The 15,168-nt window shown below is 35.2% G+C and overlaps 1 protein-coding gene across 2 annotated transcripts in view; it reads left to right on the forward strand.

The window, feature by feature from the left end:
• The window catches only part of USP9X (ubiquitin specific peptidase 9 X-linked), a 126,190-nt gene that overhangs the window by 35,367 nt on the left and 75,655 nt on the right, over positions 1–15,168 (forward strand). For both annotated transcript variants that reach the window (XM_082680998.1, XM_082680999.1), the window contains exons 3-9: positions 2,983–3,128; positions 5,296–5,375; positions 7,422–7,534; positions 9,197–9,415; positions 11,984–12,099; positions 12,545–12,796; positions 12,873–13,011. In XM_082680998.1, the coding sequence (XP_082537124.1) occupies positions 2,983–3,128; positions 5,296–5,375; positions 7,422–7,534; positions 9,197–9,415; positions 11,984–12,099; positions 12,545–12,796; positions 12,873–13,011 (1,065 nt within the window). The remainder of the gene's footprint in view (positions 1–2,982; positions 3,129–5,295; positions 5,376–7,421; positions 7,535–9,196; positions 9,416–11,983; positions 12,100–12,544; positions 12,797–12,872; positions 13,012–15,168) is intronic.

Consider the following 15,168-nt stretch of genomic DNA (forward strand, 5'->3'; position numbering starts at 1 on the left):
TTAATTTTCAGCCTTCTATTGTATGTAATTTTATACTGGGACATATTAAACCACATAAGACAAACATTAAAACTTGTGATATGCGGCTCAAACAGCACTTAGAGGTGAATTTGTAGCTGAGGTGCATGCATGTGAATCACAAATTTGCTGCTTACAGTTGGTACATGTTTGTGTAGAATTCTGTATGGATAAGTTTTTAGGCAAAAGTACTGTTATTGTAGAGTACTTACATTTGTCATTTGTGGTTAAGTTCTTATTGTCCAGCTATTATAGATTACGTATTCTCTCTATTACAGGTATGATAGGAAAGAGCTGCGTGTGTGTGTGCGCGCGCGTGCGCTGGTGCACTTTCCCTCCCTCCGCCCTTCCCCCCTTTCATCCTCTCCCTCTGCCATTTTAGAGAAGTGAGCAAGTCAGGTTTTAATGTTTTTTTTTCCCAAATAAATGTCAACTTTATTCCTTTTCCTCTCCAGTTCCCACTTTTGGGACATGTAATACTTAAGTATATGGCCACGAGTCTTGGACAGAGTTGTTAAGTCTTTCCTGTGTCATAAATTTGTTAGCCAGTACTCATGTTTCTTTAAACATAGTCTAAAGTTTGTGTTGGATGCCAGAGATTTATATTTTTAAACCAGGAGCTTGTAGCTTGAGTTCCAGTATCTTGCTCTCTTCTGTTTCATACCTGCATCTTGCATGGACTTTTAACATCTTCTGCAGTGTTTGTGGTTTGCATGGCTTTAGAAAGAAATTAAACCTCTAACCTTACTTTTATTTTTAAGGTGCACTTGATAATTCTAAGAGCTCTTAGATTTGTGATACTCAGCTTAATATTATGTATCTGCATTATGTCCTCTTCCTTTAAATAGCTCTTTACATTTTTGAGGATGAATGATAATTAAAAGAAAAAAAGGAACAAACAAATTGCATTCTTTTGGTGGGGGGGGCGCCACTTGGCTTGTGGGAACTTAGTTCCCCAACCAGGGAATGAACCCGGGCCCTCAGTGAGAGCACGGAGTCCTAACCACTGGACCGCCAGGGAATTCCCACAAATTGCATTCTTAACTATCTGTAGAATCCCTCTTTCACTTTCTTATTCTCTACTTTTTAATGTTAGGATTTTAGTTATTTCAGAAGATTTGACACTTACTGGACCAAGAGGAAGCAACCATAGCATTAATCACTACCCAACTTACGGCTTACTTTGAAAATGCTTTTTCATATTGGCATAAAGGGAATTTCTAAAACCAATCAGATTTTTCACTTAATCTATAATAGTTTTTAAAAGAGTGTTCCCATAGGAGAGAATTTTAGGCTCTAGTATATATAATAGTAAAGCCCAGTGATAAATGAAACAGCCTTGGCAAAGGCCCTATGGGATGAACAATCTTGGGAGATGTTCATGGGAGGGTGCAGACTTTCTGGAATGGAATTTAGTAAAATATATGTCAGTAGCCCTAAAAGAAATAATTTATACTGTTGTAGTAATTATATTTCCAGGGTTCTGTCCTAAGGAAAAATTGAAGTTCAACACAAAGATTTATATATAAAAGATTCAGTATAGTTTTGTTTTATGTTAGCAATAAAAATTGCAGAATGCTAAATGTCCCTTAATTTTGTTTAATTAATACTATGTGGCCATTAATCAGCTCTTTAAAAAAGATTGTTTATGATGTGGGAAAATACTCAAATGTTGAATGGAAAAGGACACAGACTTAAGCAAGTATAATCCCAATTTTATTGAAAATTTATACATGTATATAGACAGGATTTTGGGGGGGTCACATAGAAGAAAAACTGCAAGGAAATAACTGAAAATGTCATTGGTGCTTATCTGTTGGTGTGGTATTGCGGGTATCTTAATTGTTATTTTTGTCTTTAGGATTTCTGTGAGCATGTATATAATACATATATACCAGGGGAAATGGGCCTTTTTAAAAAGTAATGAAGCAGACTTCCGAAGTTACATACTTGAAATGCAAATATTTTTATTGGGCTTCTGAAAAAACTTGAATTCTGTTCTATAGATTTTTGCCTTGAAACTAGCCCTATAGCACCTGCGTAGTGTTCGCCATCTCAAGTAAAAGTTTGCTATTTACTTGCAAATTGGCTCTATGAGTTCATATATAAACTTTGTAAGTAGAATATATTAATGGTGGTATACCCACCTGTCTTCAATACAAGTACTTATTTATGCATCTGTTCAATAAATGCTAAAATGATAGGGAAAGGGGCCTTCTTTAAAAGGGCCATCAACCTACAGTAGGTAGAAAATTCAAGAATATACGAGTAAAAGTCAGCTTAAAATTTAGATTAGTCTCAATTTGAAAGAGAAAAATACTATCTGCTTTCAAAATTAATAAGGGTCATAAAAGTTCTTTCACTTAATTGTGGAAATATTGTACACAGCTAAAGTATGGGGGGAAAGGAAAAGAAGCACAAAGAATGAAGAATGAAAGAATAAAATTAGCCATATTAGTTGAAAATGGTGTGACTTATTTAGAAACCACAGTGAAGTTTTAATAATTATTTGGATAATAGTTGGAGACTAGGGGAATTGTGGAATAAAATTTATTTTTTCTCTTCAGAATGAAAAATAAATGTTATATCAGAAACTTTTTAATCTGTAAAATGTATACAATAATTTCTATCATGAAGGGCTCATATAATGGGAAATGTAGGCGGAGAAGCAGTATACACTGTGGATAAGAACTCAAACTTTAGAATTAGACCTGGATTCAGATCCTGACCACAGAATTGGAGCTCTGTGACCTAGGGCTAATTACTTATTGTCTGAGTTTGTTTTTTTCATCTGTTAAGTGGCAGAAGAATACTTCCTTAGGCTCTTGAGGATTAAATGAAATTATTTTAAAGCATAGTAGCACAGAGACTGCCTGAAACATCATAAACTTACAATGATCATATCTTCTTTAAAAGTTTACATTATTTCCCCCTAATCTGTGTTGGTGTTTGAATTTAATTAAGACTTCATCACCTGATTCTTCCAATGAAAATTCCCCGGCAACTCCCCCAGATGAACAAGGTCAAGTTGATGCCCCACCACAGCTTGAAGATGAGGAACCCGCATTTCCACATACTGACCTGGCAAAGTTGGATGACATGATCAATAGGTGAGTTGATTTTGTTTTGCTTTTTAATGTGTGTCATACACAGGAAAAACAAAAGTATTTCAGCACAGTGATTAGTACTAAGAAAAGAGGAAGAGTAGATAGGAATATCCCAGTAACCATACTGCCTCCATAAATAGCCTTAACATCTTAGTCATTGCCAAGTACTTTGCAACCCATGGTTCTTAATGGATTTAAAAAATGAAAGGAAGTAACAGTGTCAATAAAGTGTTCAGTTTAATGATGATCACCCTAGCTGGTGTGTTACTGAAGTAGAACCGTATGTGTGATTTCCCGTTTTTTTTCTTATTAGCATGTGGGTTACTGGATGACTTTAATACTTTTTGCATGGCCCTGAGGTAAACCAGGTCATAAGAAGATTGAGTTCCTCAGAGCCTGCCCCTTTGTGAACCCTTGATTAGTTTGAGACATTTAACCATCTCAGCTATTTGTTTCTCCTGATCTTCATCTCATGGGGGTGGTTCAGAGTATACATTTTCATACTCATAGTACAACCACTCACCCACACCCACCTCCCCGCCCCATGCTTTGATTATTTGGAGTAAGACTCTGAGAGTGTGAAAGTTTAAGCTTGTGTGTATGGGAAGGAAAAGATTTAAAGAAGATAAGGGAAGAGCGTTTCAGGGAACCATCCTGTATGTCTGTGGTCTTCACCAGGCTGTGAGCTCAACAAGTGAGTCCCAGGGAGGTGTGACACATCCCTCCAACCCCCCAAAAGAAAAGTAAGGAAAATACACTTATAGGCACTTACTTGCCTTAGTAAGTTTACTTTTTAAAAATCAGTTAACACCATTACATATATAATGTCAGGGGAAATAGAAACCCTTTGCATTTTTAAAAAAACATTCTGATTACATAAGTAATATAATGTAAGTACATCTTGTTAAACATAGAAATATATTATGTCAATAATGTTCTTTGTAATTTCCTCTGTAGATACACACCTCCCAACCAAAAGTTGCTACTAACAATAAGGTGTACATTCTTCCAGGTTGTCTTTGTGTTTATTATCATATGTGCTGCTTTCTGTACAAATATGGAATTCTTACTATAATATCATTTTATAACTTGTTTTCCTCACTTCATTTATTTTAAATATTTTTCCTATTAATATATATTTAACTCATTGTTTTTAAATGTATATTTGAAAGGACACATTAAATGTGATTCTTTTGGCGGATGCCTGTAGTAATGGTATATAATGAATTAGTCAAACAAACAAACAGTTGTATAAAGTTGTAATGTCCCTGCCCATTCTTTGTAGCAGAGTTATCATAGCAAAAAGTTGTACTGTTACTTTTCAATTTTTGACTGGTGGTTGCTGATGATAAAGTGTACTTCTTACGCTCACTCAAGGGCAAAGTTGCATGTTAGCAAATCTGCAGGGGGAGAGAAACACAAGTGATGTTTTTTTATGTAAATAAAAACAATGAGAAAGGGTGGTATACGTTGGTTTCTAATAGATTATGTGGTCATGGAGCACTTTTTATCAAAATGGGGTTTTTTGGAGCACTGGGTAAGTTGGGTGGTAGTGAGGGATGAAGGGGTAGGAAGAGGATGGACTCCCAGATGGTTGGGCCACTGGCACTGGGAGCAGAGAAAGCACCACCTGGGTGTATGCTGCATCGTTGTTTGAGGGAGGAGGGTGCCTGTGGAGGCATAAAGACTTGGAGACCTATGTCTAACTTAACCTTCAGGAAAAGTTGAGGCAGAAATTAGTCATTTGCCACCTAGATTTTTTCTTCTTTGTGAGGAAGTGGATGGACAACTAAGAGGTTCATCATGTCTCCTTTAACCTGAATCCTGAAAGAGCACTTTCCTATGAACTCTAACAATAGGTATCCATTTAAGTGATACTTGATTATTATAGTAGTTTTATATTCTGTTATTAAAATAATTTTATTTTCCCTTCTCTCATTGCTATATCTTTTGTTTGACAGTTCCTTAAAAAAATTTTGTTCGTAGAGACAACAGATGATGCTTAGTCCCACAAAGCAGATGTTCTGCCAACCTTGTGGTTTTAATATTTTAGTTTCATTTTAATATTTTCATGGTGCGCTAAGTGAGTAGTTGTAATTAGTAACTCATTTATAGTGTCTCGTTCAGTGTTCAACCAATAAACATCTTTTCATATTATTAAAACTCTTAGGCCTCGATGGGTGGTTCCAGTTTTGCCGAAAGGGGAATTAGAAGTGCTTTTAGAAGCTGCTATTGATCTTAGTAAAAAAGGTAAGTTTAAATGGTCTTACGCTTTCCATAATGTATGCTACTAGCTAATAGTTTCACTTCATGCCTGAAGACTTTTTCTGTGTATTCCTAGACTAGAACATTTAACTAAGTTTTCTTGCTATGGCTTATGATTTGTCCCTAGAGCAAGGGTTCATATCCTTCGGACAGCCTTCAAGGATGTTTGTGAACTCTCTGAAGTTATACGTAAAATTTGTATATATTCATATTTAAACTGTTTAGCTTATGTGTTGATTATTCTTTAATACACAGAAAAGGTTTGGATTTTCTCTAAAAGAAAAAAAGACCTGAAAGATGAGGTCCTGTGTTTTTTTTAAAAAGTAACCCAATTAAAAGGAGTCATGCTGTTATTCTTGTCTAGAAGTAAAAGCTTAATTTTGGAATTAATCATTATTTTTTTCAGTGACTAGTTTTCTTTAGGTGCAATTGAATTCTCTTAGCAAAGGGCTACTATTGTAATATCTACTCATTTTTAAGGCATTGGAGATTAAAATAAACAGCAATAACATTTCAATTTCTGAAATAGGGTAGCCAGGGATGTGTTCTAATTATCAATAGGAATCATCACAATTGAAATTATATGTTGTAAAAATTATTGTCTTTAGTACCTTGCTTAAGTCTGTCTCATTCCACGGCAAGGGTAAAATTTCCTTTGTCTTAGAGTAATTACCCTCCTTCATTTAAGGAACGTGTCGTTACACCTTACTAATCTTAGAAAACCAATCTAATGAGCTATGAAAATGCATTATCAGATAACCATTGTTTTCACCACTCAGATTTCTTTTGTTCTTTTACACATTTATTCATCAATTCAGCAGATTTTTGAAGGCTTCTGTCCTAGACATGTTTTAGGTCCTGACTGTACAGTGATAGGTAAAAACACACAATGGTATTTCATTTAATATCATTGACATTCATTGGAAATGCAATCCCCTCCTCCTCCCCATATTTCTTTGGGACCGTGGTTTATTTTAATTTTAAGCAAGGTTCAGATTTTTTAAACTACAGTACTGGGCTTAAATGTCATGTCTGTTGTACAGCCAAAATCAAATAATACTCGTATGTTCAAACTGAATGGCTTTTCATTTTGTCATCAAGAGTTAAAGGTTATTTTGTGTGTCTGGGGGCATGTAGCTCTGTTGCCTTTCTGAAATCAGGTGAAATTAAAAGAAAGATATAAAGAAGCATAGATGTTGAGCCAGTGGAAGAGACTAATACGGAAGATGATAATTTATCTTTAATCGGTGAAACTCTTCTGTAGAATAGTAGAATAGTATTTGATGTCAAATGGATAATGTACAACCAAAATGAGATTTTAAAAATAGTTAAGAAACGTCGTTTTTTAAAAAAAATTTATTTTATTTATTTTTGTCTGCGTTGGGTCTTCATTGCTGCACGCGGGCTTTCTCTAGTTGCGGCAAGCCGGGGCTACTCTTCATTGCGGTGTGTGGGCTTCATTGGGTTGGCTCCTCTTGTTGCGGAGCACAGGCTCTAGGCGCGCGGGCTCAGTAGTTGTGGCGCACGAGCTTAGGTGCTCTGTGGCATGTGGGATCTTCCCGGACCAGGGCTTGTACCCGTGTCCCCAGCATTGGCAGGCGGATTCTTAACCACTGCGCCACCAGGGAAGTCCCCGAGAAACGTCATTTTAAAAATTTTAAGATTTGTTGTCAGAGAGTAAAATACTGTGAAGTATTTAAATCCCCTATCACATGGTACTCATAACCGTTTTGTATTTAAGGTCGGTCCAGTGTCATAATTTGAAATAGTTTTGATTCATCTTAATATTACTTGGATTAATGTACTCTTATACAGTTAAGTATTTTTGAAATTCATTGAAGATTATTTTTGTTTCTGAATCTGTTACCTTTTTGACCTCTTATACATAATGCTGTGAGTTTTGTTCCAAATCTAGTCGGCATTTGTTAGCTGTTACTGAATATTTTACAATTATTTTTATCTTATAATTGGACATTGTAAGACAACCAGAGAAATATTTTGTTTACATTAATTTTTCTCTCCTTTTCTTAGGCCTTGATGTTAAAAGTGAAGCATGTCAGCGATTTTTTCGCGATGGGCTAACAATATCTTTCACTAAAATCCTTACAGACGAGGCAGTGAGTGGCTGGAAGTTTGAAATTCATGTGAGTCTTTCATTTAAATTTTGAAAATCAGATTTATATAGTGATGAGTGTGTTTTCTTATATAGTATATTTGGTTATATATTTGATCCATTAATTAAAGGATTTTAAAATGAGAAACTTTAAAAATTTCTTAGTTATAATTTCTGTTGAAAGAAGCATGATCATTTAGAATGAGTGAGATTTAGAGTTAGAAAACATTGGTTTAATCTGTCTCCTTGGTTCTCAAGTGCCGTGTGACTTTTGACAAGTGACCGTATTTCACTGAAAATATGACAGTTGTGAAATGCACCACTCACTCACTTTATGTACCACTGAGGAAGGAAAACATCCAAGATGGGAAACTGTTATCTGAGACACAAAGCGTCAATGCAGAGAAATAAATTTAACATACAGAAAGAAACACCAAAGAAACCTGCACATTTCAACTTTGGCACCTGGTAGAGGGGGAAAAAATCTCTTAAAAACTTAAACCACAAGCTAGTATTCAAACAGTTTTGAAGCCTGAATTCAAATCAGAGTTGTGATACAAAAAATATCAGATGGGGAACTTAAAGTGGTCTCAGGTTGGTGGTGTCCCCAGATGACTGGCAGAAACCAAGACAAATCTCTACAAATACCTTCAGTCTAGGGAAATGCACTATACATTGATTATGTGATACAATCAGATTCCAGAGATCTTAAAAAGTGATAAGAAATGTGCATTTTTAGATTGAAGTACCATAATTACTCCAAGTCTCTGTTCTTTTTTTTTTTTTTTAACATCTTTATTGGGGTATAATTGCTTTACAATGGTGTATTAGTTTCTGCTTTATAACAAAGTGAATCAGTCATACATAAACATATGTTCCCATATGTCTTCCCTGTTGCGTCTCCAAGACTCTGTTCTTGTTTATAATATGGAAATATGGTTATAAATTGTGAAGCAGGGCATATTTTTATGCCCTGTGAACTATTTCTCAAATATAACCATAGCATAAAGATACCAACATCTTCTAATTCAACATGTAAGTTTTTAACTATAGAATGGAAAGTTTGGGAGTGGTATCAGACTTTTGCATTGAGGCGTAGATAGCAAACCTACTCCACCTGGGATATTTGATGATACATTGTTTAGATTTTAGAATTGTTGCCTCTAGTCAGAAAATTGCATAGAGAAAGCAGTGGTAATTTGCATCGTCTGGGGACATAGAGCAGTGCCTACTTCATTTTGTAAGTCATTGCAAATAGCTTTTGAAATTAGGTACTATATAAATTATAAAGTAAATGCTAATTTCTTTTTGATATATAAATTTGATCCCAATATTAGTAAAATTAAACATAACTCAAAAATGATCGGTATAGCACAATTGAGAGGTCATTATTAAGATATAATTAATCAAGGGCTTCCCTGGTGGCGCAGTGGTTGAGAGTCCGCCTGCCGATGCAGGGGACACGGGTTCGTGCCCCGGTCCGGGAAGATCCCACATGCCGTGGAGCGGCTGGGCCCGTGAGCCATGGCTGCTGAGCCTGCGCGTCTGGAGCCTGTGCTCTGCAACAGGAGAGGCCACAACAGTGAGAGGCCCACGTACAAAAAAAAAAAAAAAAAAAAAGATAATTAATCAAGATCAGAAGATATTTCTGTTTGGAATGGTTTGATCTCATTAATTATTCTTTATATAACAGAGGTGTATTATCAACAATACTCATCGCCTGGTGGAGCTATGTGTGGCCAAGTTGTCCCAAGACTGGTTTCCACTTCTAGAACTTCTCTCCATGGCCTTAAATCCTCATTGCAAATTCCATATCTACAATGGTACACGTCCATGTGAATCCGTTTCCTCAAATGTTCAGTTGCCTGAAGATGAACTCTTTGCTCGTTCTCCAGACCCTCGATCACCAAAAGTGTGTTGGTTTGTTATTTTCAAAGTTAAATATTACAGTTGTTTTGCTCTGCTATAGAACTTTAAATGATCTGAACCTACTGTTAACATGGAGGAGGGTAATTTCACATTGCTCTTAAAGGGATTTTGCATTATTTTGTAATTTTTTTTTTTTTTAATTTAAAAATATTTTTGGCTTTCTCCATGTAGTTAGTCCCCATTGTCTTCTGCCCAGCCTCTTGGGAAATAGTCATAATTTGGGTTGGTATGAAACAGAGCATATTTTTCCTTTTAAGTAAGAGTAGAGTAGGAGATTACTTCTTTGACCAAGGCCTGGCTAATGTGTCATAGAACTATAGAAATTACAAATGAAAGTAAAATAGCAAAACTTACAAATATCAATGAAATATATATAGTATACATAAACGTAAAAGTTCTCCAATGTAAATTTTCTACGCCAGCATGAACAGAATGTACATTAAAAAATGCATCCCTAAGCTGTACTTCTTTTAATTAAATAATTAACCATATATAATTTTTAAACTTTAGAATTTAGGAAGACTTAAATATTGATGACCTTATTTTTTTAAAAAAGGAAAATTTGAACATATATATATATATTGTTTGGTTTATTCTGTTAAAAGTGGAAGTCATCAAAACTTATTGAACTTCGAGCTGAGAGTTTCTGGTATTTCCCAAGGTTCCTATTGTTGCCACTTCAGGCTTTTTTTGTTTGAGTAAATCAAATTAATATTTAAATAATGGCAATCTCTAAAATATACCTGTATTTTTTAAAAATTTTACCTAATTTTTTGCTCTGTAGGTCAATAGTAATCTATAAGAGTCTCAAAGAGAACAAGTTGATTTAGGATGGCTTCTGGTTGAAGACATTTTTAAATATCTTTCTTTGAAGCCTAGCTTTTCTTGAGTATTATTAATTTTTGAGTATTCCTAATTGCATAAGTGTACAATGCAGCTGAAAATATATGAGATTAGCTTTAGCCTGATTCTTTACTTTGTGCACATATATATACTGTGTTATATATACATAACTGTTGAGTATATCAGCCTAATTGTCTCATTCCAGTTACTGGAGAAATAAAAATACATTACATAATAAGTATGTACTTTCTTAGAATTGCTGAATGCTAAAAGGGACTTGGTGAATTAAATGCTCAGATTTTTAATTTTTTTTTTACATAGCTTAATGATTTATTGCAAAATGAGCATCCATGTAACCCACTCAGGTCAAGAAATAGTACCTTGTCACTCCCTGGAGGCCCCCTTCCACACTCCCTCCCAATCATTGCCCCCTCTGGCCTTCCTAACGTTAAGTAATGTCCTAACTAATAAAATCATTTCCTTGCTTTTCTTTATAGCTGGACTCAAGCACATGTCCATAATCCCTGTAGTTTAGTTTTGTCTATTTAAAATACCTTATGAAAATTAAATTGACATAAATTCTTTTGTATCTGACTTTATCTCAACAGATTTCTTTGTAAGAATCAGAGTTTTAATTGTTTTGATTTAGCCTTTTAAGGCCAAAAAAAAGGGAAAACATTATAATGAACTTACATAGAAATATATGGTAGTTGATTTATTTGAGAATTTAATTGATTTAGAGTCTCATAAAAATCATATCAAAACTACCATAGTGTCTCTTTAAAGCAGTTACCTTTTACTTAGCGTTTTCCCTTTGTCCTGAACACTGCTTTTTGTTTGTTTTTGAATAGCTGTAGAAATTATTTTTGCTTAAGACTTAAGTAGAGAAAGTGCCCCCTTTTTCCCCCTCTTGTTTTTCTTCCCTCAGTGACTTGCAAAATGTGGCCTTTTAGAAGAAGGCAAGGAATTAAACGTTGTCTTAAGTACGTGACTTTTTAGATACATTTGATTCTTTTATCTGTATAAGCTTTTGATTCCTTTTTAATTTGCCTATCCCAGCTGCACTGTACTTGTGGGTTACTTGCTATCCCTTAGAGAAGAGGTTGAAAGATTAATTCTTACTATTGTATTGTGGTACCTCTAAGATGAGAACTAGGTGTATTCACATGAGTCAAAACAGAGCATCAACCAGCATGTTCTAGTTAGGAACAAAAAATAGAATACCAGGGATTAGTTTTTCTTTGGCTTTAAGATTATTGTAGTTTTAGGGTGTTTGTAGTTATTCACAACTACAACAAAAAATAAATTCAAACAATATCTTAGGTTACCAAATATCTTTTTTTTTTTTTTAAAGAGTCTTTTTACCCCCTTAAATTTTTTAAAATAGACCTTCAGATAATAAGGTATTCTCCTGTGGTGGAATCTCTGAGATAGAAGCGTGGCTTCTAATTCCTGTTCACCAGCTATATCGTTAACAAACAAACAACTGTGCCCTAGTGATCTATACTACTACTTATGCTTTTCTCACAGACAGGATTACTGTGAACAATATGCAATATTCCGTGTCTTTTTTCAAAGATGGTTTTACATAATAATTTTATTGAATTTCCTGTTTCTAGTATGTTTCAATCAAGAAATTACTTCAGATAGCATTCCCCCCCCCCCCAAAAGCAGGAAGTTAACTTTTTTATTAACTGTATTGTTGCAGGGTTGGCTCGTGGATCTTCTCAACAAATTCGGCACTTTAAATGGGTTTCAGATTTTGCATGATCGTTTTATTAATGGATCAGCATTAAATGTTCAAATAATTGCAGCCCTTATTAAGTAAGTTATGTTTTAAAATTAATCTTCAGTGCATTATAGAAATTGCTACTTAATTGCTTGATTAAAAATTGTTGCTTTTTTCAAATGTGGTTTCTTCTCTTTAGCTGGTAACTTGGATTTTTTATTTTTTAAAGGAAATTACTCTGGTTTTTTTTATTTTTTATTATTATTAAAAAAAAAATTTATTTGGCTGTGCCGGGTCTTTGTTGCGGCACGCGGGATCTTTGGTTGCAGCATGCGGGCTCTTAGTTCCAGCATGCAGGATCTAGTTCCCCAATCAGGGATTGAACCCGCACCCCCTGCATTGGGAGTGTGGAGTCTTAACCACTGGACCACCAGGGAAGTCCCCGGATTGTTTTAAAGTAATAGGTACAGTCTGAGTTCAGTCCTAGTTGAATTGTAAGAAATTGAATATTAAAAGAGATTTTTGTCTCTCTTGTTTCAGACCATTTGGACAATGCTATGAGTTTCTCACTCTTCATACGGTGAAAAAGTACTTCCTTCCAGTAATAGAAATGGTTCCACAGTTTTTAGAAAACTTAACTGATGAAGAACTGAAAAAAGAAGCAAAGAATGAAGCCAAAAATGATGCTCTTTCAATGATTATTAAATCTTTGAAAAATTTAGCTTCAAGGGTTCCAGGACAAGAAGAAACTGTTAAAAATTTAGAAATATTTAGGTTAAAAATGATACTTAGGTAAGATATTTACCTCTTGAAATAATTATTTATGTGAATGTTTAGAATCGTATTTAACACTGAATTTCTCTTACAGATTATTGCAGATTTCTTCTTTTAATGGAAAGATGAATGCACTTAATGAAGTTAATAAGGTGATATCTAGTGTATCATACTACACTCATCGGCATGGTAACCCTGAGGAGGAAGAATGGCTCACAGCTGAACGAATGGCAGTAAGTCCTTTGATTCTACTTTCATGAATAAGAATCTATCTAAGGCAAAAATCAGAATAGCTCTACTTAAAGTTAGTAATGTTAACATTTTAAAGTAAACTTTTGAAATTGGGAGGTGTTTGGATTGATCTACAACTCTGTTAATCCTGAGAACTTTTTGTGATAACATGGTTTATTATTTGGTATATTTGGTGATATGTAATTGTTTGATGATAATGGGTAGCTTAGCACATCTTTGATAAGCTTACTGCTGAATGTAGGTCTTCTGAAATAATTATTAGCTTGTCGGGTGGGGGGTTGAAATTGAGTAAATAAAGGTGATTTGGGAAATAGATTGGGTAGTATCTGGTAGCTATTGAATGAAGTGGCCTATTCATTTGATGAATTCCACTTAAAGATTTTAAAATAGGAAATAGAATTATTGGAATAAGATACACATGAGTTAATGTTTGTCATCATTGTAAGGACTTCGCTTAAGCACTTACATCATTTTGATGTTGAAAGTTTAGGAAACTTTACCCTAGATAATTTGCATATATTATAGTTTAAAAATGAATAAGAATGCTACTTAAATACTGAATAACTTTAGTGCATACTGTCTGACAGTACTGAGGAGACATCTGTAGAAGAACTGTCCTTGACCTCAGGGAGGCCTCAGTTTAATAGGAAAACAGTGATTAGAATGTGATAAAAGGTATGTGGAGGATGCCTAGACACATTGGCCCTGTGTTAGGGGGTCAGGTGGTAGACATGTAGTTTTGTGTATCTGATTTGTCTGTTCACCTTGTGGAAAGTCGAGCACAGAGCTGCTCAGTGTGGTCTGAGGTCTGGTTCTGGTCCTTGAGCTGTTGCCAAGGCTAGATGAATATGGCAGATGGCATTGAGTGTTTAGAAACTTCTGTAGCAATTTCATATTGCCACATTTTAATGGTATTCTGCAAAAATATCTGTCTGTAATAGATTAGAAGTAAAAAAGGGCCTTTACCAGCTGAGAAGTGTACTTCTTTTCTCTAGCACATTTTGGGGCTAAATACTTTTTATTCTCATTAAATTGAATAGTGTAAAATCATACAGTGTGGACTGTTACCTTTGTATTGTATCATGAGTTAGTTTTCTTTTGTTGATTTAAATATTAAATAAGTACCTGTCAAGCAATATAGCATAGTGTTAGAGAAACAGACTTCGGTAGCTTTCAGCCTTGATTCAGATTCTGGTTCCAACACTTCTGAGCCTGTTTACTTTTCTGTAATAGGGTAATACAGCCCTCATTAGGATTGCTGAGAAGGTTAAAAAGCTAATGGATAAGCAATAATAGTGTAATTGGTTAATAAATAAAAGTAAAAAGTACCTTTTCACCCAAATCAAAACTGGTATAAAAAAATCTAAAGATCCTGAAATAAGTCCCATAATCCACCATACCTAAACCATGGTGATCGCTACATTTATTTATTTATTTATTTAAAAATTATTTTATTTATTTATTTTTGGCTGTGTTGGGTCTTCGTTGCTGTGCACGGGCTTTCTCTAGTTGTGGCGAGCGGGGGCTACTCTTTGTTGCGATGCGTGGGCTTCTCATTGCGGTGGCTTCTCTTGTTGCGGAGCACCAGCTGTAGGTGCGCAGGCTTCAGTACTTGTGGCTCGCGGGCTCTAGAGCGCAGGCTCAGTAGTTGTGGCGCACGGGCTTATTAGTTGCTCCACGGCATGTGGGATCTTCCCAGACCAGGGCGCAAACCCGTGTCCCCTGCATTGGCAAGCGGATTCTTAACCACTGCGCCACCAGGGAAGCCCGATTGCTACATTTAAATAATAATTTTCTGAGTAAATGCTGGAGTAAAATCTTTTTAATGATTTCACTGTTTCTAATTCATGGAAACATTTTTGTATGTGCAAAATTAAGTTCCATGAAATTATTGTGATTTTTCATAATTTTGTATCAAAAGAACACATAACCATGTTCCATTGTGCATTATATTTTGAGTTGTTTTGTTTTGTTTGTTTTTTGTTTTGTTTTTGTTTTTTTGCAGTACGCGGGCCTCTCAGTGTTGTGGCCTCTCCCGTTGCGGAGCACAGGCTCCGGACGCGCAGGCTCAGCGGCCATGGCTCACGGGGCCTAGCCGCTCCGCGGCATGTGGGATCTTTCCAGACCAGGGCACGAAC

This window comes from Grampus griseus (genome assembly GCF_964374135.1).
Source record: "Grampus griseus genome assembly, chromosome: X".
Lineage (NCBI taxonomy): Eukaryota > Metazoa > Chordata > Mammalia > Artiodactyla > Delphinidae > Grampus > Grampus griseus.